Here is a 25,147-nt window from a genome sequence, read left to right on the forward strand (position 1 = left end):
ACAAAAATAAAATAATAATAATAATAATAGTAATAGTAATAGTAATAATAATGAAACCCAAAAAACAGCTGTCTTCAGGAGGATTGGCTGGAAATGGATAAAACAAAGCTTGTAGAGTAATAGAAATGCTTCATTCCTGTTGGATTAATGCAAGTCCATGCATGAATCAAATCACTGTATGTCAATAATAGCCTTTCATTTTGAGATTATTGACTCATAGGCAATTTATGAAATAATAGAGATCCTGTAGATCCTTTGATCAGTTTCTCACAATAGTAATATTTGCAAAGCTACAATACAATGTCTCAGCCAGGATGTTCACACCAAAGAACTCAAAATACAAAATAGTTCCATTACCACAAGCATTCCTCATGCTTTCTTTCATTGCTTCAGTTACTACACCCATTCTTGAACCCTGACATTCACCTGTCTGATCTCCATCTTTAGAGTTTTGTTACCTCAGTGATGATGGAATTGTACAGTATGTAACCTTTGGGCCTTGACAGGTTGTCACTCAGTATAATTTTCTGAAGATTCATTGTTGCCTTTACCAACAGTTTCTTTTTACATTGGAGAAGTGTTACATGATAGGGATCTAACACAAGATATTTTAACTTCTCCTTGAGTGAAGGATATCTGGGATTATTTTGGTTGCTTTTATCAAAGATGAAGTTTTGTTAATATGCAAAAGTCTATTCTTTTTCTTATGCACTAGAAAGTAAGGGCTAGAAACTGACATTTAAAACCATAGCATTGTTTAGGTTGTCATAAAAAATTAACACTTCATTACAAATCTAACAAAATCTGTACTAGACCTAAATATAGAAAACTGCAAAACTGTTGATGTAAGAAATCAATCTGGATCAAAATAAATGAAAAGATAGTCCATGTTCTTGGATAAGAATATTCATCACTTGAATTTGTCTTTCACAAATTGATTTATAGGTTTGATCTATCCCCTTTTTTAAAAAGAGACTTTGCATGCATACATGCAACTTAAAGTTTGATTAAATAAGCAAAAGACATAGAATACCAAACACAATAACAAACAATGTAAAAAAAAACACTCATTTTTGTAGAGAATTGACATTACAAATTTTAAAAATTCATTTTACAGCTTCCATAATGAAGGCAACATGTTGTTAGGGTAAGGATGAGCAAGATGATGTTAAGCGAAATGAAGCCCAAAATAAGGACACAAGTGTTTTTTTCTTTCTTGGTATTGTTTTTAACGTATTTATAAGGTCCCATATGCTTTTTTTGTTGCTTTGTATGTCCCTCCCCCACAGTATAACCCCTGTTTTCACTGTATTTGATGTTGGTATAATTTGGAGAGGGGAAGGGAAAAAACAAATTGTTTAAATAGGGATACAGGTGGACCCTTGCAACAATGAGATGTACAAGATGCTATGTCAAAAAATGAACTTTACTATTTAGGTGAGGGGGAAGGGAGTGTAGTTGTGTAGATGGAGGGAAGGGATGGTAGGGGAAAAACAAAGGAGGAGGCAACAATGCTTGATAAGAAATGTACTGGTTACCTTGTAATCCCTCTGTACAGTATTTTCACAATACAAAACTTATTAAAAAAAAAAAAAAAAAGAATGAGCAAGCAAATGAGTGGAACTAGAAGAGCCAGGAACTAGATCTAGACAAGTATAGAGTCATGTGAATTTGGACTCAGTTCAATAACTCAACAAATCATACGGGAATACCTGGACAACGGACAAACAAAAAAGAAAATACAACTTAATAGTAACCTCACACATTTTACAAATATTAACCCAAAATTAATCGTAGACTTGTCCCCAAGCTGCAAAGCTATAAAACTTGTAACAGACAGCTTAGAAGAAAATCAAGGTTGCTCAGGAGGCTGAGATCTGAGGACCATGGTTCAAAACCAGCCTGGACAGGAAATTCCATGACATTCTTATCTCTAATAAACTATTCAAAAAAGACAGAAGTGGCACAGATAGAGTGTTTCCCTTGAGCAAAAGAAGCTCAGAGATAGCGCTGAGGCTGAATCAAAGTCCCACGACCAGCAAATAAAAAAAGGAAGAAAGAAACTCAAGGTAACCTCAGGTTTCATGCATTTTTAACATTTATCTTTTCTCAATATGACTTAATTTGCTTAATACGATTACCTACAGTAGCATTTTCCTGCAAATAGTTTCAGTCTTGCTTATAGCTGAATAATACTGCATTGTGGGCATCGGCATTTCTTTATCCATTCATCAGCAGTTGGGCAGCTAAGCGGATCCCATAATTTGGTTATTGAGAAAACTACTGCCATACACAGACGTGCAGGTCTCTATTGTGTGCTGACGGGTTCCTGTAGCATAGCATGTGGCTGTTCTATTTTTAATTTCTTAAGGAACTTCCATGCTGATTTCTATAGAAGTTTGACTAATTTATATTTTCACCAACAGAATATAAGTTCCTTTCCCCACATCCTTGCCAACATTGGTTGTTATTTGTTTTCTTGATGATTGCCATTCTTTCTGGGTTGAGATGGAGTCTTGGTGTCATTTTTATTGGAATTTCAGTTATGGCTAAAGAGGTAGAACGTTTCTTCACACATTTATTAGTCATTTGTACTTCTTTGTTTTCAGAACTGTCCATTCAGTTTATTTGGCTCTTTAGACACTGTGTACCTTTGTACTGTTGGTGTATAATTTTTTGAGCTTTTTATATATTCTGCATATTATTACTCTCTTGTCTGATGAATCGCTGAGAAAGATGTTTCACAACTATTCTGTAGGCTGTCTCTTCATTGTGGTAATGGATTCTTTTGATATACCAAAGCTTTTTAACGTGATGAAATCCCATTTGTCAATTCTTGCTCATATTTCCTGAGAAATCGTGGGTCTTATTCAGAATGTTGTTGCTTCTCTTTATATCTTGAAGTGTCTACTCTGTATTTTCCTCTAGTCATTTCAGAGTTTCAGGGCTATTTAACATGTTTGATCCATTTTGAGTCTAAAGTTTGTACAAAGATAGTTGCACCCATTTCTAATAACTACTTATAAAATTGAGGGATTTTTATGAGAAGAGTCAGAGAAAGCTGATCTCACTCTGAGGAATGAGCATATTTAATGACAAGCCTAAATAGACACAACAAAGGAGGATCCAGGTCTAATCCTCCCTCACTTGGACTCATCCATAACTTGGGTGAAGCTACCACTACTTAATTGAGCCCCTACTACACACTAAGTCCTAGTTTAGAATGGGGCATACAGCAAGGACTACAACAAAGCCCCTGCCACAAGGGTGTTTCCTGTAGCTGTTCACATGAAGCCTGGAGAAAATTCTGAGTTTCATCTATAGTTCAGCTAGCATAGCATACAGCTCAGCTGTATTGAAAATGAATCTGTTCTTCCACAGCTCCCTAATGTCTGCTATTTTAGGAAAACCCTGGGCTCAAAACCCCTGTCCTGCTCCCCACGTGCCCACAGCTTCCATCTCGGAGTGTAGTCTCTTGCTCAGTTGCCTGTTCCGTGGCCAGAGCCATGGAAGGCTGGGGTTGGAATGAAACAGAACGCCTATGGTACCAATACTAAGATAGTCCTAGACTCTGGTTTCTAGAACATTCTGTTTCAATTTATCAGAGCTGATCTTTCTCCTGAATTTCTCAGTCTCTCAAAAAACTCACCACTCCTCCACCCTGTCCAAGCATGCAGCCGTTTCTGTGTTCATTCACGTCTGCACCACACAAGGTTTGTATTTGTCGGGTGGGGTAGCAGAGATAAACATCTCAGCACCAGGCTGGTCCTGAGCATGCGCCACCCTGTGTCCCAACGCATGCCAGCAGCAGAGTGTAGTGAACGTTAGGTGTTAATCGTAGCTGAGCTTTGTGCTCCCAAGAGTCTTAACTGGAGAAAAGAAAGGAAAGAATAAGGACAAGGGAAAGGAGAAGGAGGAAAGAAGGGAGTTAAAGAGGGAAGGAGGGAAAGTCGTGAGGGAAAGAAAAAGGAAAGGAAGAGAGGCAGGGAGAAAATAGTTCCTTTGTCAGGAATATGAAGTCACAGCGGTAAGGGTGTAAGATCATACAGAACTTAATCCATGCAGTCTTTTTATTTAAAAAAGATGAAATATTTAACATGGCTACCAGTAAAATAGGAAAGATTCAAATCAGTGTGTTTGATTTAATAAGGATCAAGACACTAAAAGTTCCTTCAGGATGCCAAGGAAAGAAGAGAGGAAGGTGCTAGAATCTTTGGGAGGGGTCCGTGGAGTGTGGCGTGAGCAGCGAGGTGTCCGAGGCCAGACACAGAAAAGAGACAAGGTGGCAGAAGAGGGGCTCTCAGACCATGGGCCCCAGCTCTGAGGCCCGGTCTGCCCCTCATTTTACCCCTACAGGAGTGAGACTATAAGTCCCTTTTACTGGGCCATCCTAGTAAAACCAGCCTGGCTTCATTTTTGTAAGTAGTAACTCAAGGTTGTTGAATCAAGTGATTATTCTAGAACACCCACCCCCACGCCCACCCCCACCCCTCTCCCTGTCCTGGTTGTAGCCCCTTTGCTGAGACTTGAAGTTCAGCAGCCTTGCGAAATAACTCAGGCTACTGCTATTTTCTTTGTTGTTTGTTGTTGTTGTTGTTTGTTTCTCTTTGTTTCCATTCCTGGAGCTTGAAATCTGCCTCTCAGCTGTGTCCCTGGGCTTCTTTTGTTCAAGGTGAGCATTCTACCACTTGAGCCACAGCGCCATTGGCAGCTTTTACTGAGTAGCTTATTGGAGATAAGAGTCTCACAGACTTTTCTGCTTGGGCTGGCTTTGAACCTCGATCTTCAGATCTCAGCCTTCTGAGTAGCTAGGATTACAGGAGTGAGCAACTGATGCCTGGCTGGTTTTTACTAAGTTGTTCATTGACTGTAACTGAATTTATGGTGATTGCTTATTTTCATTCTCTGATTTCTTAATCAGAGACTTTTAGAAGCGAAGGTCATCTGACTACTTGCTTCTCATCATAATACGATATTATTTCCTAGGAAATGATAGAGTGTCTATTAACCAAGCAACACTCTCCATTGTTAACCCTGAGATCCTATAATGTCCCAGGTCAAATGATAAAAGATCGGTGTATCACTGAAATCAGCAACTTCACAAAGAAGAGACAAACTAGAATTTCTTCTTCGAGCACAGCATAATGAAGACAAGGTAACAGTGCTTGTGGCCTGTGTTTGCTCAGAGTGTTAAGAACAAAAGCGCGCAGAGTAACTGCAGGTTGCTCGCTCCAGCTAGAGAGTACAGAGCACTGAGGTTTTGGGTTCACTGTGGTAGAGCAATAGCTCCAGAGTCCTTGGCTGGTATCTTCCATGCTGAGTCTAACCACGTTTGAGGTCTTGGCCTCTGAAGGTACTTACTTATACAATAAGTATACTTGTTCACTTATTGGAAGATACTGTAAAATGCAGAACAACGTGAGGGTACAATCGGTCTCCTCTGACTTTTGTATTTTCAATAATACTGGTTTCAAGTCAGGGTTCAAAACTTAACTAATTAGGAACAAGGAGACAAATGGGCAAATAAGTTATGAATGGACATGTAATCAAAACGTTTGTGGTTCTAGTGAAAACAGATACGCCAGCACTGAGCTCTCGGTCTTGTCTTCACCATACTTGATTACTTCAATCACTAGGAGAAGTTTCTGGAATAAACATGGCCTGCATTCCCCCCATAGTCAATCTAAAAAAAGGACAGGTTTCAGCATGTAGATGGAACTGCTGAGAGACTCAAAGTTCACTTTGACCTGCTGATAGCATATCTCACAGACGGAGAAAGCTGGCAATTGATTGAACCCAATCTATTGTCTAGAGGCTGAGCTAGGAATGTGAACAAGTTGGTTTGTAATCCCTACTACGGCTCCTAGATCTCTTACTTGATACAGAAATTCTTCTTACTTTCAATAGCTTTCCATGTCCAACCCACCAAACCCTATTTGAAAGTTGGGGCTAGGCTTTCTCATTTACAACATGAACATGTAAGTCAATTGATCAATAAATAAACTATTGTATATTTGAGCCTGAAAATGAAGGAGGGACTTTCAGTCCAGACGAGAGAGTGCACATTTTTCTCTCTCATCCTCCTCAGTACGCCTAGCACACCTCCCTAGTATACCCTGTTGCATAAGAGGCAGTCAAGGGCATACACCGGAAGTGCTGCACAAACGCAAGCTGGCTCATGACCCTAGAGGGCCAGCCCAGCAGCAGCACTTCCTGTCCCTCCCATGCACCAGGAGGCAGGCTCAGGCCGTGCCCTTCCTGACTCCAGGAAGCAGCCCACGTTAGTTCACTCCTCCAGGCTGAACAAGAACTCATTGGCCTGCCAGGTGAGCCTCAGGCCCCTTGAGCCATTATCAGCTCTCCAGAGAGGAATTAGCCAGGGACATGCTCTTCTGAGACTGATCTCCACCTTGGGGAGATAATAGGCAGGTGTCACAGTGAGGAGGAAATACAAAAGAAAAGACCACGCCGGAGTATTGATCATTTACACTACAGGAACTTGGACACTCTAAGATGTAAACCAGTCATTCTGACCTGCATGGAACTTCTTGAAGGGGAAGATGAGGGAGGAAATACCTACACAACAGGAACGAAGTCCTTCATCGAACAAGATGAACTGTGATCATAAATTTCTTTGTTAAATGGCAACTCCTGTCTACACATTATCATTACCTTCCTTCCATGTCGTGTCACACCACTGGACTTGGATCTACCATCATGACAAAATTAATTGCTTTAATATAGGAAAAAGTGAAGAGTGTTATCTATCTTGGCTGGCTTCTCTCTTGGCTTTTCTCCCACACAAGTCTGAACATTTTCTTCAGTTAAAAAAAAAAAAAAGATCTTTAAGAAATTAACTCTGAAACTTCTTCCCACTGGTCACGTGAATGGCCTGAACTACTTTGGTGTGCTAGTGTCTGTTCCTACTACACTTATGCAAAATGTTACTTATTGGGGAAAACAAGTAGAAGGGTGCACAGAAATTCCTCATATGGTTTTTGACAAGTTCTTGTGAATTTGTATTTTAGGATATCTCCCATATTATCACAATCGATATGAAAAGATGTGCACAGAAAAGTTGAACTTTAATAAATTCACACATTTTTACTGTTCCACCAAGTACATTCAGAAGTAGAAAAAGACATTTCTGTTTGCAACAAGGAATTGTGACCTCTGGTTCAGTCTGGAGCTACTACTCTGCTTTGTGCTAAATCGCCAGAAGTTCTGCTCATCATTTCAGCACCAATAGAACAATTCACGACATATTTAAAAGACAAATGGTATCTCAGTATTTATCCGTGGGTGAAACATGGATAACTTTTTGACCAGAAACTTCATGGTGAATGTAAGCAAAAAATACAATATGACATGTTTGAGAGCAAAGCCATATTACAGAAGCAAAGGACAGAGGTGCTGAGCTTTGACTCTCCAAACCAGAATAACAAGAAGAGTACATTAACCATAAAATAATGGTTGCATGGATGGATGGATGAATGGATGGATGGATGGATGGATGGATGGGGTGTCTTTTGATTTATGTAAGGGAGTATGTACAATAGAAATGAAGATAATATTTTTAAGTTTATGAATGTTGAAGTATGATTCCAAAACAAGTGAAAAATAGAAATTAAAAAAACACACACAGAAAGGAAAAGCTGAACCAAGCCTATACTGCAGAAAGAATGATGACTCAACTAAATTCTGGACAACTATTCTCCCTTTTTACTTTAATAAGCTAGTAAGAGACAAGGACATGAAATTAAAGCGATACTTTGGCATTCTCTTTCTCCTCTGGAGTGAGAAGAGACTTTGAGAGAGGGAAGGAAGTTTTTAAAACCTTTGAAGTGAATGAAAAAGGGAAATTGACCCCAGTGTTCGAGGTTTGGAAACTGTTGAGAGAAGAGCTGGAAGTCAGACTTTAATAAATAAGAGTTTTCACAATCAGATGGAGTAACAGATATCCCCCTCCCTGTGTCTGGTGATATCAGCCTCTTCTGGATCGCTCCTCTTGCACGCACCATGGGGTGTTTCCACAGGATGGGTGTGGAAGAAGAGGGCATTCTTCTAGGCTTGCAGAAGAAAATCCAGAAACTTGCTGAGCTGTCAGTCAGGAAGTCCTGCGCTGCTGTGTTCGGGTGGCAGCCAGGCTCACTGTCACCGGCTGATGTGGTTGGCCACAGGCAGCAGTTGAAAGCCCCCAGTTGTTAAGCCCCTAGATCAAAGCTCTCTAAGATCTCTCCTCAAGAATTCCCATTCCTTCTTTTTCAAAACACAAAACAGGTGCTCCTTGTACATTTAAAGTTGACATCTAAAAATAAAATTTCCCCATAATCTATAGAGTTGCAAAAGATAGCCATTCTGGTAAATTTGTGGGTGTTGCTATTAAAAAAAAAAAGCTTTATGCATCCAGTGGAATATAATGATAAAGAGACCGAAAAAAATCTCTAAAATTCAGACTTTTATGTGATTTTTTTGCTTACTTTTTTCAATATACTTTTCTTTTTTAGAAAATTAAGAATAGCTGTAAAGGTGATGTACAGAGGAGTTACAGTTACATATGACAGGTAATGATTCCTTTTTGGACAATGTCACCTCTCCCCTCGTTTTCCCTCAGTTTTTCCCTCCTAACCGCCCTTGACAAGTTGTATAGCTAATTTTTATTTTCTTTAGGTAGCTGAACAAAAGGAGTTGCCATTCAACAGAGTGGTTTATGAATACAGTGCCTCTTGATTAAATGTCACCCTTTTCTCATTCTCTTTTTTTAACTTTGAAATAGTATTTCTTACTGCTTCCTCTCCAAAGAATTTGTCCCTGTTGCAATATACTTTCACAATGAAATGTCTCTGATTGATGTTAGCTTCTCTGAACTGAAAGTATATGCATAAGTTTAAGATACAAAATATCACATTAGATTCTAGAGTCATTTTTGTTTCCATTTTCAGGTCCTTGTGCTTGTTAAGAAGGTGCTCTTACCACTAAGCCATGCCTCCAACCCTGATTTCTACTCATTGTTTTAGAAATAGTCTCACTTCTTTCCCAGGCATGTACCTGGGTACTGGCTACCTTTGTTAAGCATACTAGTAGCTAGAAAAACAGCTATGCAACATGGCACCCAGCTTTTCCTTGAAAAGGGGTCTGATGAGATTTTTATTGGGCCAAGTTGATCTTGAATAGAAATCTTCCTTATCTCCATCTCCCAGGTAGCTAGGGTCATGGTTGTGAGCCACTAGCACCAGCCAGGAGTACAATCTTGACCTAAGTCCAGTACCAGAAGCAGTGAGGCTTAAGGGGAAATGATCATTATCTCTGCCACTCTCACACTTCCCTGCCTATATTTCTGCATTATTTTGGTTTACTATACCAAGCATCTAGTAAGTGAGTCATTTAAAAAAAAAAAAACAATGCCATGCTGATTTTCCTTTTGGCTCTTGTCTTGGTGGTATATGGAGAAAGGATCATTCAATAGCCCTTATAAACAAACCTGCTATGTAGCCATCCCTCAAGGAGGCCCAAAGCATTTATCAAAATTCCAAACAGCTGTAGTCAGAGACTGCTGGTTACAGCCAGACCTGGTACATATTGGAAAAAAATTATATATATATATATATATATATATATATATATATATATATATATATATATATAACATATATGTGTATTTGTTAAATTAATGCATTCTACAGAACAGTAGCTGTCCTACTGAAATGTTATCAGAGCCACACAACCAAAAGTAGAAACTCAGGTCATTTTCCTGATAAGAAGTATGGAATGAATTTTTCACTAAGGACTGAATAAAATAATGTAAGCACCCATTCCGCCCGCCAACATTAAAATAAGTGGGAAGAAAGGACTAGTTAAAGGAGCTGGACACAGAAAATGTCAGAGAAGAGAAAGGGGAAAGGGAAGAGCTGAGAACATGTAGAGCTTGCAATCGAGGCATGAGAGCTGCCGAGGGAAGAGAACATTAGATAAAATGCCTGGGAAATGTCTGCTTATAGTAGGTGGCAATGGGAAGGAGGGTGAAAACAGGAAGTCTTCAATCAAATATAGAAAATAACTTAAAAACAGAATTTTAAGAAGGAAAGTCAACAAAGACAAATGGGTCAGAGAATTCAAAACTGAGAAGGTATTATCAGGGAACCATTACAAACTCACTCAGGTACATATGTTTATATGAGGGCAGACTGTACTTAATATCAGTTTTACCATTTTACCTATGTTTTACTGCACAGTTCCACTGCCCTAAACACATGGCCATGTTGTGCAATCAACCATAGGCCCCACGAGTTTCTTCATTTCAAATGGAAGCTCCGTGTCCATTATCGCATACTATTTCCCCATTCATCCATCCTTAACCATGACGACAATTCTGCTACTTTTTGTCTCCATGAATTCCACTATTGCAGGTCTTTCAGATCAGTGGAATAATAAACATTTTGCTTCTGGGTTATTTTACTTAGCAAAACATTTTCAGAATATATCCTGTTTGATCCTGTATCAGAAATTCTATTTATTTTAAGGATACATTGTGTGTGTGTGTGTGTGTGTGTGTGTGTGTGTGTGTGTGTGTGTGTGTGTGTGTGTTGTGTGTATGTGTACTTGTTAACATATGTGTTTGCTGGTCCGCACATAGACTTTGTGAGTTGCTTCCACCTTTGGTTATTGTGTCACTGGTGGGCACATACAAATTCATGTCTCTGCTTCAGCCCCTTTGGGTACTCACATAAAGGCAAAACTCCTGGGTCATGTGGTAATTCTGCCTTTGGAGGAAACACTGTTGATTTTCAGGTATGCTGCACCAACTTCGTGAAAGCAATGCACAATGGTTCCTATTTCTTCACAACAACTTACAGTTTTCTGTTTTCCTGTAACCACCACCCTAATGAGAATCAGGGCCACAATTCCTCGGCCTAACCGATAATCTACCCTGATATATGTTCCATGTTCACTTGAGACAAATGTGCCCTTTGCTGCTTGGAGTTTTTTAAAGTATTCTATATCTATTATACTCAATTGATTTGTGAGCATAATACTCATAAAGATTATCATGAACAAAAGGACAAAAGAAAAGCAATTCGTGAAAGAAGGAATTTACCCAAGAAAGAGATATAAGCTAAAATATGGATGAGGTGCCATTTATCATCCATCAAATGAAAGCTTTGAAGTCACTCAGAAAAATGGCAACAGTTGGGATGAAAAGGAAAAGTCTGGGAGAACAGGAAGGAGATGGATTCCTTATTATTAAAAAGTACATGAGAGATGGTCTGTGGGTACATGTGCAGTCGGAAAGCACAACAGGAATTGAAGACCAGAAGAGAACAGCAGGTAGAAAGGTTGTGAGAATAAAAAAGGTCTGGATTTCTGGTATATGTATGGGGGCGGGGGACGATAATGGCGAGGAAAGATTAAGGAGCCTGCAGTTGCTAGGGGAAATCCGTAGTTCAGATAATAGAAGAGGAAGGGATAGTTCCTGGCAGGGGGAGCATGTATATTGATATGTCTTTGCAATAAAACAAAACTGCCAAGAGAAATCAGAGAGGGAGTTACCGGTGACCAGTGAAGGCACGAGATTAAACTTGATTTAAACAGAGAATGATGCCAGTCCTGTGCAGTGGGAGAGGGGTGGAGGTAGGCTGGAGAGATAATATCATGTTGTTCTTATTCTATCTTACTGTCTATGAGACTGATTCCTTAAATTGTCTTCTAAACTTACCAGGACTGCTTTTTCACTACCTCTGGAGAAACTAAAAGGGAAGACTGGTTAATTTTTACTCAGAGGATATTCAGTACCTATGTTTGTATACCTACAATAGTACTGAAATCCTAAGGAATACAATAATTACCACAGAGCATAATGGTGGATACTTTAAAATCTTTTCCACTAGACATTTTTGTAGACACGGTCACAAGTACCTACTTGACAAGAAGGAAGAATGAAATACTATCTTTTTGGTTATTATCTGCAAATAGTGGTACAAAAGGGTTTCGATGTGATATGACCCTGCATGTGGACCATGCATCTTGACGAAGGTCACCCTTCCCTCCTCCCCCTCCTCCTCCCATCAACACCAATGCCACCCACCACCTCACGTTCCCTGCTCCGTTCTCACACAAATACCTTGAGTATTACAACTGCATTTGTTCACCATCCCTCTCTCCATTTCTCTGCTCCCTCCCTCGGACCCTCAACCCCCTCAAATAAGACCTGGTTTAATCTCCCTAAAATCCTATTTTTTAATTGTCTGTTAATTGTTCATGAAGAGTCTATCAGGAAACCCACCCTAGAACATACCATATCATCATGGCCCTGTATATGTTTTCATATATATTTATAAGCTAGGTATAACCTCCACATATGAGAGAAAAGACTGTGCCCTGAATTACTTAATTAAATAAGAATTATTACTTTTGCTTTACAACTTACTAGTGATTAGAACACTTGGTACCTCTCACCAAAAATCAAGGTTCAGGAAAATCCAGGCACTATTTCATAACCAACCTGTAAAGATATTAGTAATCACAGGATGTTTTGTAAAAATGCAAATTCTGTGGGGTTTGGGGTTTTTTTTCTTTTTGCTTGTTACTGGTCTTCCATTCTTGGGTTCCTAGAACTAATAAAGTTGGGGCAACTCATGACATGATAAAGCAATAAATATAATTATGAATATTCTTATGCAAACCCAGGATTGCTAAGTGTTCTGTGACTGTGTAGTATAATGATGTTACAATCCTGCCTGTCAAATTCTGGAAACACACCCTAGGAACAGGGAAGAGAAAAGTATGGGATGATTTCTCATCTCAATTAATCCAAGTTCTGTCTAAATTTAAACAAATCCCTGGTGATATTAAATAGTTTCATTCCTTCATATTCAGTTTCAAGAAAATCACACAAATTAAGAGAAGGCTTCAGAGAAAAAAGACTTAATAATAGCATGAAAACACCACCCAACTTCCTCTTACCATTATTCCTTACATGCAATTGTTTATAGGCCCCAATTCTCAAACCAAAGGCTGAGACAAAGAATTATTGAGAGAGAAATGTGGACAGAAACATATTGTGATCCTAACAGCCCAAAGATGTCTTGTTTCATTTTTATATGAAAAAGTAGAAGACCCTTGTGTGTTCCAATTGCTCTTCTTGTCAACAGCATGTCATTGAAGAAAGATGAACAATCTTTTCCCTGAGCTTAAGCAGCCGAAAAATATGGAATGGCTGTGGGAAGAGATAACATGGAAAGGTATCAGAATGGACCAAGGCAGAAGCCTGGATAGGGGCAGGGGACCAATAAAATCCTGTGTCAAATTTGCTGAGACATCTTTTGCCAATATCCGTTGGACTATACTTATAATTATTCTCACATGTGTATATATATACACATATATATATGAAAATTTGGTAGAAACCATAAAAACTTTCAGAACTAAAATGTAGGCAGAAATCAGCTTTATGGAGTGGTAGGTGGACGCAGTATTTTCTTGAAGGCAATTCAACATCCAAATAAAGATTGTTTTTAAAGAATGAGGGGTGTGTGGAGGGATGGAGGGGAGAGTGTGTTGAGAAGCTGAGGAGTCTGATTTGTTGTGACTGGTATAGGCAAGATTGGACATAAATTTGAGATGAGTCAGTGGCTCACCGTGATTGCAGGTCTACATTTCCCTGCGGGCGGGCAGCCGTGTGGAGGGGGGTGGAACTGTCACTCTCTTGGCTCACAAATTTTCCTATTCAGAATGGTGAAAGCTGGCCTAATTGTGAAACCTTCAGTTGAATTTCTTGAAGTACCAACTGAAATGACGAGGCGGAAGGGACAGGAGGAGAGCTATATATTACACCAGGGTCTTAGCTCACCGCCTCATCAACCTCTTCAGCTTCCATTTGCGGCACAGGTAAGCACAGACACAGGTAAGCGCTTTGGGCTGTGACAGCACCACAACATGAATTATTTTCAGGACTTTTGTGTCATGCATGCACTTTATTCTATCTGGGTTTTATGTATCATATCAGGGGAAAATACTAATGCATCCTTGGTCCAATTAGTCCCTCAACTCAATAACTGGTTTCCAAGGAAACAAATGCATTTTTACAAGCATGTAGGCATGTCGGTACCTGCAGAACCTTGAAGGAAAAGCCAAAGAGGAGGCTTTGGCCAACTGGCTGGATGTTATCCACAGAAATGTTCACCATGGCCTTCTTTATCCATCTTTCTATTCAGACAATGATGAACAGAAAACGCAATGACATCCAATCATCTGTTTACAAAAGTCTCTTTCAGTCGTACTTTTACTAATCCATTAAGTGGGAATTCTATATATGTCCACAATGGATCTCATAGAAAATGAAAGGAACAAAAGCCTTAATGGCCAGAATCCGACACAGCAGATATCCTTAAGAAACTTTCACCACAGAGTAGGGCTTCTGCTCTGTAACTCGATTCTACAATGAATGGCATTTTCCTTTTTCTAGGAGTTGCAGAACCCTGCCAAGATCACCATGAATTCCCTCAGTGTGGCAAACACCAAGTTCGCAGTTGACTTCCTCCGGGAGTTGGGGCCTTCCACAGACAATGCCTTCTTTTCCCCTTTGAGCATCGCCTCAGCCTTCTCCATGGTCTCCTTGGGAGCCAAGGGAAACACTGCACACCAGATTAAGGAAGTAGGTGTTCCCTTCCTTCTGTTGACCTGTGTGGTCTTCTCTCCCCTGCTCGGTTGGCTAAGCCAGCATACAGATGGACAGTTCTGAGTATGGAGGCCTGAGGGAGGCACAGGAGGCCAAGCACGCATGCCTACAACTGTGTGGTCACAGTTCCCAAATTCTTGCCCTCTACTTCCTTGTGCCAGGCTGTGCTTTGGAAGCTGGGCTATCTTATTAGACCCCCTAGGAAACAGAGATGAGCTTAACATGGGAAGACTACTGGTTCATTGGGTGACTTCAAAGGGACACATCATCAGACATGTTTGAATCAGAAATGATGAATGAACGTTCTTTGAAGGAGCTGATGACAAAATGGGATTTGTTCTAAAGTGTTTTGTTCAAAGAGCAAACTCATTCCTAAAGGTGGCAGGTTTTTTTTTTTTCAAATTTTGTGTTTCTTTATTGTTCCTGTGAGCTTTCATTTCTTCTGAGGTGATGGTTGTGTTCTTTCCTCTGGTCTTCTCAGTGAAGTTTTCCTGTCTGCATCTCGTGCCTTTCAGGTCCTTCACTTCAGTGAAGTCACAGGGGAGACAAAGAAAACCTGCACGACCAGCCACGTGAGTCCCAGGACATTCCTATGTATTTAAGAACATGGGGATGTCATTGAACAGGCCGGGCTCAGGTTCCAGTACTGCTCTTCACAGGTGGTTTACATGAGCAAGACACAGCTGCTCTGAGTCAGTGACTTCATCTCAGTGAACAAGGGGCTGAAAGGGGTTAAAAAGCCCCTCCTGTGCAGGCATTTCTAACCCTGCCTACCATCTTCTCAAGAAAAAGTTCAGTAAAGGTTATTATGATTATATAATTAACAAGGGTCATAATCACAATGTCACTGAGACAATTTAATGTGAATTAACTCAGGAATAGGCTCAAGAGGAAGAAGTTCAAGTCCAAAGATATTTGGAAAAATGGTCACTAACACACATATGATTCTAGGGTTAAATAGTGACAAACTGTTAGCTAACCAATATAGAAGGCTCCAGTTTTAGACCAGCATATGTTAGAAACCTGCCTCAGCTAATTGGTGTCTTATGAGAAAAGATTTGTAATGCTCTGGGCTTTCCTAGCTTCACCTCAATTAAACTAAGCTTATAGGTAATCAAAGTAAAAACATCAAAGGACTCAGCACATAGATGTTAACACAGAGAATCCACCAAGGTCAGAGCCATATATTCTGGCCAACAAATTTAAGGTTTTCCCACCAGGAAGTATAACAGACTTTCATTTGTTTTAACAGGTTTAAATATGCCAAACTTCCCCATAACCATATTGTGCATGGCTGTTGGAAATGAAATATGGTTCTTGTTAAGGAACTTAGAGTTTAACTGGGGTGTTACACTTCCTAAAATCAAGGAGGGAGCCCAGTGGCTGAGCCTGGTTAGTTTACATGAGATAGACTAGAGCTAAGTGTATGAGAGCAGGAGAAATGACTTTCCTCCTGCTGAAGGTAAAGGAGCATATTCAGGGTATTTAAGGTTGACTACAGCAATTTTAAAGGAAGAAGCCAAAGGTCATCTTTGAGATTACTGACATTTAGGCATTGCTCCTGGGGTCTGAATTTCACTGACAGCCTAATTCAATGAGCATCTTCTTTGATGTTGAAGGCTGAAGAGTCAGAAATTGTACATCATCAGTTTCAAAAGATGCTGACGGAATTAAACACACCCACTGATGCATTCGAGCTGAAAATTGCCAACAGTCTTTATGGAGAAAAGACTTTTTCATTTCTTCAGGTAAGTTTGCCTGCCTTCCACAGCTTTCATCTGCATTCTGCTCCCCATTTCTGAGGCCAGATGGGGGGGAGCGAGGACTGACTGGGATGGGGAATGTTTGCTCCAGCACCACAACTCACCGTCACAGCAGTGTCCCAGATCCAGCCAGTGCATGTCACCTGTGCACACAGGAATTCCCCAAGGAGGATGTTACTGGGACTATGACAAACTGAACTAATACAGACACAGGGAATGTGTTTTGGAGAGAAATGTTTAGTTAAGAGGTTTCTAGAATGTGTAGACACTTGTATCTGTCCTTAAAGAGAGCTGGGGACATATCAGGGAATATTGTATTCATAGGATTGGACATATGCACAGAGATGAGAAATGCAAAGGTCAGATTTACCTGTCACAATTCTCATGAACAATGCCTTTCTTTAAGAGCATCTTGCTACTAATGTTGCATATCTTCATTCCTCCTCCATAGTCTTCATTCCTCCTTTCTTTCTCTACATCTCAAAGGAATATCTGGATAAGCTGAAGAAATTTTACCTAGCCAATATGGAGTCACTTGACTTTGCAAACAATGCAGAAGAAAGCCGGAAGAAGATTAACGCCTGGGTGGAAAGCCAAACAAATGGTAGAGTATGAAAGGGCTGCCTGCTACACATGCCTGCCTGAGTACCTGGGCGCAAGTCCTGCAAGTGACATGTGCAGGAGCACTGTGGTAGGACGTGGAGATGGAGTTGGAGAGAAGGAGGACATGGCACTGCAGATGTGGTGGGGTCCCAGGCATAGAGAGAGAATTAGGGGACAGGAGGGCAGAGGCCCTGGGTGACAGTGTCTTTGTGCATGCTGAGTCCATATCAGAGCTCTTTTGAGCTCCTATCCTTTCCTTGAAACCAAAGCCAACTTTTCATCATGGATGTTTAAAATGCAAAAAAAAAAAATCTTTCCTCTTTCTCTAATGAGAAAATGTAAATTCTTCCTCAACTCGCACTTCTTGACCTCAGGCCTGCACCTTCTAGGGTCATGTCTCCAACTGTACCTCCTAGATCATTACATATGTGTTCTCCAACCCCAACAGGCAGCTTTACAGAGCCGCCCTCACTCTGTGCATCTCTCCCCCATCCCACTGCCCAATTCTCATGAGAAGCCAAGGCCCCAGCTGCCCAACTTGAAAATGTATTCACATCCAAGCAGTGGCATCTGATAGCACAGGGCATACATGTCAAGTCATAGAACTCATGTTTTTCAAGACAATAGTTCAGTTGCCTCCATTTCCTCTGAGTAATGAGATAAAATTTGGGAAATCAAGTAGAAGGGAAGATGGGAAGGGAGTAGGGAAAGAGATAAGTTAGCATAGTTGACATGCTTGCCAGTGTTCAGTGGGAAATGGCTAGAATCACCATTCAGAACATCCCACCTGCTCTCCCATCACAAGAAGCTCTGTCTCCATCCCAGGTCGGCACCATAAAAAGGCTGCAGCTGCTGAACAAGCCAATGAGTCCCTAGGAGCTAAATTAACTAATGATCAGTCGTCACTTTCGCATAGCATCTCCCAGACAGATCGCTTGTACCTGCATGACAGGCTTTCGTGTTCTTTCCTTTGCAGACAAAATCAAAGACCTGTTTCCTGTTGATAGTCTGGACTCAAGCACCGTCCTGGTTCTGGTGAATGCAATCTATTTCAAAGGGCAGTGGGAGGAGAGGTTTAAAAAAGAATATACTGACGAAGGAAACTTTTGGCTGAACAAGGTAACAGTTCATTTAGGTATGCACTATAGAGTAGTTTTAAGTGAAAGATGTAATTGAAGCATGTTTGATAGGCTCTCCATTGAAAGTACAAATTGGAGACGTCATGTCTGCCATTATTTGGTTCATTCTAGTAGTTACATTTAGTTTGAAATACCTGAAGAGTCTTGTGTGTCTAGTTTATGAAATTCCTGTTTTGGCTCTTCCAACAACAAAGATGTGTGTGGCATCTCAGAAGATTACTCTGTTGCCTCTTCTGTCTCATTGGGTTTTTAACGCTCTAATTTCTTGCAGGATGTGAGCAAACCCGTGCAGATGATGAAACAAACTAAGCATTTCAATGTTGCATCACTGGAGGATGAGCAGGCCAAGATCCTGGAAATGCCTTACAAAGGCAATGAGCTGAGCATGTTTGTCCTGCTGCCCAATGAAGTGGATGGGCTGCAGAAGGTAAAACTTGCCTCTCCAGGTCCTCTTTCCTATACTGCCAGGTTGAAACCAGCTTCTAGACCAAGGAGCTTCAGAGTAATGAAAAATGCCAGCTGAGAAGTGATGTTTCCTCTTTGGAAGGCAAACATTTACAGCCAGACATACAACAATTTGCTAGAGTTATGCATTTTATTATCAATTAATGGTAGTGGTATACTATAATTTAATTTGGTCAAGAGATTAAATTATAGCAATATGTGAGATGTTTACAAATATGTCAAGTTAAAAAAATAACAACAAGGCCTGGGAACAGTCAAGTTAAAAAAAATAACAACAAGGGCACAGTGGTAGAGTGCTTGCCTTGCATGCCTGAGGCCCTGGGTTTGATTCCTCAGCATCACATAAGCAAAAAGGAAAAAAAGCCGGAAGTGGCACTGTGGCTCAAGTGGTAGAGCGCTAGCCTTGAGCTGAAGAGCTGAGGGACAACGCCCACGCCCAGAGTTCAGGCCACACGAACGGACCCCCCAAAAAAACAACAACAAATATGTGATAAATACACTATGTAATAAATAATATATATAGTAAAATAAAAGGAGAGTCGATCAAAAATGATACATTGCTCATGCTGGTAGAATAAGGAAGAGCAATGTTATAGTTTGCTTTGTACACAGAGCAATGTCCTGATTTTGATGTTGTTTATACATATAATATGTATACAATAAAATAAATATATTTATGTAGGCAGGAATTTTTGTTTATTAGGATAAGATCTAAGGAGTTGAATTAACTCTATATTCCATATTTTGCTAAAGATTTCCCACCTGCTCAGTTCATTTTTAAAAGGTGTTACAGATCTTTCATTTTAGCTACTTTTCCCCCTGTTCTTACAGCTTCAAGATAGTCTCACCGCTGAGAAACTACTAGACTGGACAAGCACACAGAATATGGTCAAGATGGAAGTGTACTTATGCTTCCCGCGGTTCAAGATGGCAGAGAAATATGACCTCAAGGAAACATTGATCCCCCTGGGAATGGCTGACATCTTCAATCCAAAGAAGGCTGACCTCTCAGGCATGAGTCAGGAAGGGGGTCTTGTAGTGACCAAAGCCCTGCACCAGTCCTTTGTGGAGGTTACTGAGGAGGGAACAGAGGCTGCAGCGGCCACAGGTACAGGCGTTAGTTTAACATCAGCACCAATACTTGAAGAATTTTGCTGTGATCACCCTTTCCTCTTCTTTATCAAGGAAAATAAGACCAACTGCATCCTTTTTGTTGGCAGATTTGCTTCCCCTTAAGTATAATGACTTTGTCCCCACTTTTGGGAAAAATTCACAAAAGTTATCCCAGTAAATGCATGGATGAAGACAACAAGTTCTCTTTGTTAGTTTCCCTCCCAATTTCATAGACACCACTGAAAACTCAGGAGTGGAAGGCTCACGATTCATTTTCCCTTTCAACCCACACATATACACCTCCTCTTTTTCTCATAAAAAATTCTCCTGATGTAAAATGTACAAAATTAGAATAATATTTCAATACTGATTCTTGTAAATTTGAAAAATGATTCTGTTTGTGACCTGTTTTTGATGAAACAAACCAAATAAGACCTTATTTTTAAAAGAAGTCTAAGAGTTGAGTTACCTACACTTTCTCATTTCCCTGAAATTAGGAAATATCTAAGAACCTGCTTATATTTTTAGTCTACAATTCTATAAAATATAGTATCAATAAAACAATGGCTTATACCAGGTATCTGTGGCTTTGCCTTTTATTAATGTCAAGAAAATGCGCGTGACCAATATCATTTAGAAAGATGAGTAATGAAGATATCAGAAAGAAAAATTCAAAATCAGTACAGACATGCTGAGCATGGAACAGTAGGCAGATAGCCTATTTTAGATATTCATTTTATGTTGTTTTCAATGAAGATTTATTTGTTTATTGCAGTGCTGAGGACTAAACCAAGGCTGGCCTTATTCATTCTAAGCAAGCTCTCTACCGCTGAGCTAAACCCCAGCCCAAGGAAAACTTAGAATTCTACAAGACAATAGCTACAGATATTAGCCCAAGAAATGGATTGAGGGGCTGGGAAGGTGGCTCAGTGGTTGAGTGCTCGCCTTGCATGCATGAGGCCCTCGGTTCAATTCCTCAGCACCACATTAGCAGAAAAAGCTGGAAGTGGGGCTGAGGCTTAAGTGGTAGAGCCTAGTCTACAGCTGAAGAGCTGAGGGACAGCGACCAGACCCAGAGTTCAGGCCCCATGACCGACCAAAAAAAAAAGAAAGAAAGAAAATGGATTGATATATTTGTCATATTAGTAGATGTCAGGAAACACTCTAGAATCTTGTACTGTTCAAGGCAGTAATCATTAGTCATGTGATCATTTAAAATTAAGACTAAACAAAATTAAAAAGATGATTCTTTCATCTTACTAGTCATAAATTACTTACTCAATACCCACATGGCTAGCAGACCCCAGACTAAGCATGCGCTTCCTATACATTACCAACATCACAGACTCTGAGCAGCCATGTTCACTGAAGTGAGAAGATATACTATGCGGTCCCTGAAAGGTTCTTAACAACAGAAACTAGTATCAAGTTGAGTGAGAAATACTACAAAAAATTGAGTTTGAAAGGTAAATAGAAAATCAATATTACAACTCTTTGACAATAAATTCACTTAAAAGAGAGAGTGGATCAGTTTATACTGTGACGTCATTTTTATTTTTGAGAATAATACACTGTACACGTATTTGTGTGTATGCATACAACCTATGTCTCAAGGAATATATAAGAAACAACAGCCAGGTGCAGGGCTCATGCCTCTAATCTCAGGAGGTTCGTGATTTGAGGCCAGTTTGGGGAAAAAGCTTCCTGAGCTGTAAACCAATAAAATGGAGTGTGGTGTGAACATTTGTTATTCCACCTACATGAGAAGCAAAAACAGGAGGATCACCATTCATATCAACCTAGACATCAATGCAAGACCCTACTCAGAAAAGTAGCAGAAGAGAAAAGAGCTGGTGGGGGGCAGGGTTCAACCCTTAGAGTCTCCCCACCAATCTCAAGGCCCACAAGGACCACTGTGAAATTAAAACAGAAAAAAGAAAAGGAAACCATACCATTTATTCTGAGGGAGGATGATTGAATGGCTTGATGACATGGGTGACAGAGAGATTTGGTACTGTAAGTGCTTTGTTATCTTTTGCATCCTGAGTAAGGTGCATGTCCTTGTCAAAAAAATCAATAAAATCAACATTAGTAAAAAGTTAACTATCTCTGCACAATGGTGGCTCATACCTGGATTCCTAGCTACTCAGGAGGGTGAAATCTGAAGATTGTGGTTCAAAACCAGTCTGGGCAGAAACGTCCCTGGGAGACTCTTAATTCCAACTAAACATTCCAAAACTGGAAGTGGAGCTGTCATCAAAGTAGAAAAGCAAAAGAAATCAGGGAGAGTACACAGGGTATGAGTTTAAGCCCCACAACCACCACCACCATAACTAATTCAACAATTTTACTAACATATCTAGGACTAGCTGGTAGTGCAGTAAGGCACTACCAACTTTCCAGGAAAACAGAGCATATCTAAATATGACTACTGGAATCAGATATGATTCATGTTGAAGGAGAATACTCTGTAATTATACTAGATTACTCCTGTCTACAAAGATGCACTATTATACTCTACATCCAAAAGGCAGGTTGAACAACAACCTACCAAAATCTGGTAATTCCAGTTAAAGATAAATAGTGAGAGAGGAAACAAAGAAATTATAGTAAAGAAGACAATAATTGAAAGTATACAAGTGCCATTTTGACGCAAAAGAGGCCATCTTACTCGTTTCACTACAAGTAGTGCCCCTATTTCCCACTTCCTTTGGAGGACTACCAGCCAAATTACACAATGGCTTCCAGTCCTCAACGTGGAAGCTTATGTTTCCTTTGGCTGCAGTCCATTTGTGAACACTAATTATCCTCCCCATTTCTAGAGTGAAATACACATGACAAATACATTTGTCAAGGTATCTTACTGGAGGACTAGTTATTATGTAGCTTGAAACCTTGTAGAGAATATATTGTATCTGCTTGATTTTATAAACAGGGAAGATGTCCTTTAAAAAAAATGTTCTTGGGGCTGGGAAGGTGGCTCAGTGGTAGAGTGCTTGCCTTGCATGCCTGAGGCCCTGAGTTCGATTCCTAAGCATCACATAAGCAAAAATAAAAGAAAAAAGCAAGAAGTGGCACTGTGGCTCAAGTGGTAGAGGGCTAGCCTTGAGCTGAAGAGCTGAGGGACAGCACCCAGGCCCAGAGTTCAAGTCCCATGACTGGACCCCTCCAAAAAAAAACTGGTGGGGATAAAAAAAAATGTCCTTATGCTGTGGCTTGAACTCAGGGCCTTGGTGGTGACCCTCAGCTGTTTTGTTCAATGCTATTCGTCTACCACTGGCCACAGCTGCACTTCGGGCGTTTGCCTCATTATTGGGAGATAAGAGTCTCAAGGACTTTCCTGTTCCAGTTGGCTTAACACGGCAATGCTCAGATCTCAGCCTCCTGAGCAGTCAGGATGCCAACTGCACCCAGCCAAGATGTCCTGTTTTGAATTGTATTTCCCTAGCGCATTGCAATTACCACAGTCCACCAGGGTCCCATCAGGGGATATTTTCAAAACCCCATGTCCTAGTGACCACAGCCAAGTGGAGGGGAAGAGGGGCAAGTCTTGTTTTCCCATGAAGATACCTCACACGGTGAAGCATTTTTGTCCAGTTTGCAAGCTGATTTGATCTACAGACATCCAGAAAAGCTGCACTTGGGGGTGATGAGATAGAAAAAGTCTGTGTGACTGAGCTGATCTGTGGTCTGCACATATCCTCCATCTTCCTGTGGTTGACCCTGTAAGCCCCAGCCTCCTGTTTCAATATCCCACGTCAGTCATGTACCATCTTATGATGATGCTTCTACCTCGAGTGCAAGGGACTTAGGGCATGAGGGCTAGGAGCACACCAAGACTGAACCGGATGGTGGGGAGTCTGAGGTGTGGTACCTTCACCTCTAAAGTGTCCTTCTTGGAGCAGCTACCTATCTAGGAAATGCTGCCCTCAGAGACATGAGGCACATGTCTGAAAATCCCAGCTCCCAAATGTATGGGAAACACTGACCAGACAATGCTGGAGAAGAAAAATCTTGTGAAATACTTACTCTTGGGGAGAATCCTTGCAAGCGTTTATAGCTTGAGGAGTGGCTAAAGCATTGGTTTTGTTTCCTCTTGAAAATATGAACTATCTGTACCTGTTCCAATCAAGCTAAGTTTAAAATGATCACATGAGTTTTTAAGTAATCACTGAAGTAATAAAAATCTTCTTCATTAGCCTATCTTTGCAAAAGTGATTTTGTTTATTTAAAAAAATCACTTAACACTCCTGCCCAAGAGATTCTCTAGTTGAATGTTTTCCATCCTAGTCATAGACAAGGATAGAATAGATCCAACGGTGAGACCAAATCTGTCCTTCCTTCTCTGGCGAACTCCCTCCCAACACACACACACACCCATTGTTACTCAGTGGTTTGAAGCATTTACTACACCTGGTTATTCTCCATAGTACTATCGACCTCAGGGTAAATCGACAATATATCAATTCAAAGTTTACAAAGTTGTCTAAAATTGACATGGTGCACAGGATTTTAGTTCAACAAGTTAACATTACAGAGATTCATATACGAGCCAGGTTGGAGGTCATAAATAAACCAAAATCCTTTCTTTCCTTCCTCCCTCCTTCCCTCCCTCCATCTCTCTCTCTCTGTCTCTCTCTCTCTCATATGCACACACACACACACACACACACACACACACACACACACACACACACACACACACACAGTTTGAATTTTAACAAGAAGAATGTTCACAGAACCCGACTTTGAGGGTTCACAAGTAAAGTCACTTATTAACTCCAACATGCCAAATAATGAGAATGGACGAGTTAGAGTGAAGAGAAAGTGTATTATGGGTCATGGCAGAAGAAGAGAGGTATACATTTCAACCCATCTTTCCTATAAAAATTACTTTGGGTTTGAATAGGAGGAAGAATTGGAAGCAGATGGAGAAGCATAAGTAGTAGTAGTAGTAGTAGTAGTAGTAGATTATTATTATTAAGCTGTCCTAATCACAGGTGCCCCAAAGGCTTAGATGGCACTCACTGGTGGACTGGCAGGTCATTATCTCAAGATGGGTCAGGTGGATCAGGTGGGGCCTTGTGACAGCAGTAAGAGGCACAGCTGCTGGCAGGTGCTGTTCTGGTCCTGTCAGGTGCTTCAGAAGCCATGGCAGGAGAGAATGGCTCAGACAGGACCCAGCCATGAGCTGGATGTTGGGATACCTAGCTTTCACCTGCTTTCAGTTAGTTCATGGGCCCAAGGAAGAAATCAGTGCTTTTCTGCAACAGAAGCTGATTTTAAGTAGAAGAGGTTGCCACAAATTTCACTGAATCTAGGATAGAACGCCATACTGCTACCTCCTTTCTAGGCTCCTGTAAAACAGCCTTTGGTAGCAAATGGGAAAC

The 25,147-nt window shown here is 40.5% G+C and overlaps 1 protein-coding gene across 1 annotated transcript; it reads left to right on the forward strand.

The window, feature by feature from the left end:
* Window positions 1-14,488: 14,488 nt before the first annotated feature.
* LOC138831550 (serpin B4-like) lies at window positions 14,489-20,031 on the forward strand. Its single transcript, XM_070028618.1, has 7 exons — window positions 14,489-14,650; window positions 15,190-15,246; window positions 16,294-16,422; window positions 16,924-17,041; window positions 18,017-18,159; window positions 18,451-18,606; window positions 19,476-20,031. The coding sequence occupies exons 1-7, from the start codon at window positions 14,489-14,491 to the stop codon at window positions 19,878-19,880; spliced, it is 1,170 nt and encodes a 389-aa protein (XP_069884719.1). The 3' UTR covers window positions 19,881-20,031.
* Window positions 20,032-25,147: the final 5,116 nt, after the last annotated feature.

This window comes from Dipodomys merriami, unplaced genomic scaffold (assembly GCF_024711535.1).
Source record: "Dipodomys merriami isolate MVZ:Mamm:240054 unplaced genomic scaffold, mDipMer1.0.p SCAF_2, whole genome shotgun sequence".
Lineage (NCBI taxonomy): Eukaryota > Metazoa > Chordata > Mammalia > Rodentia > Heteromyidae > Dipodomys > Dipodomys merriami.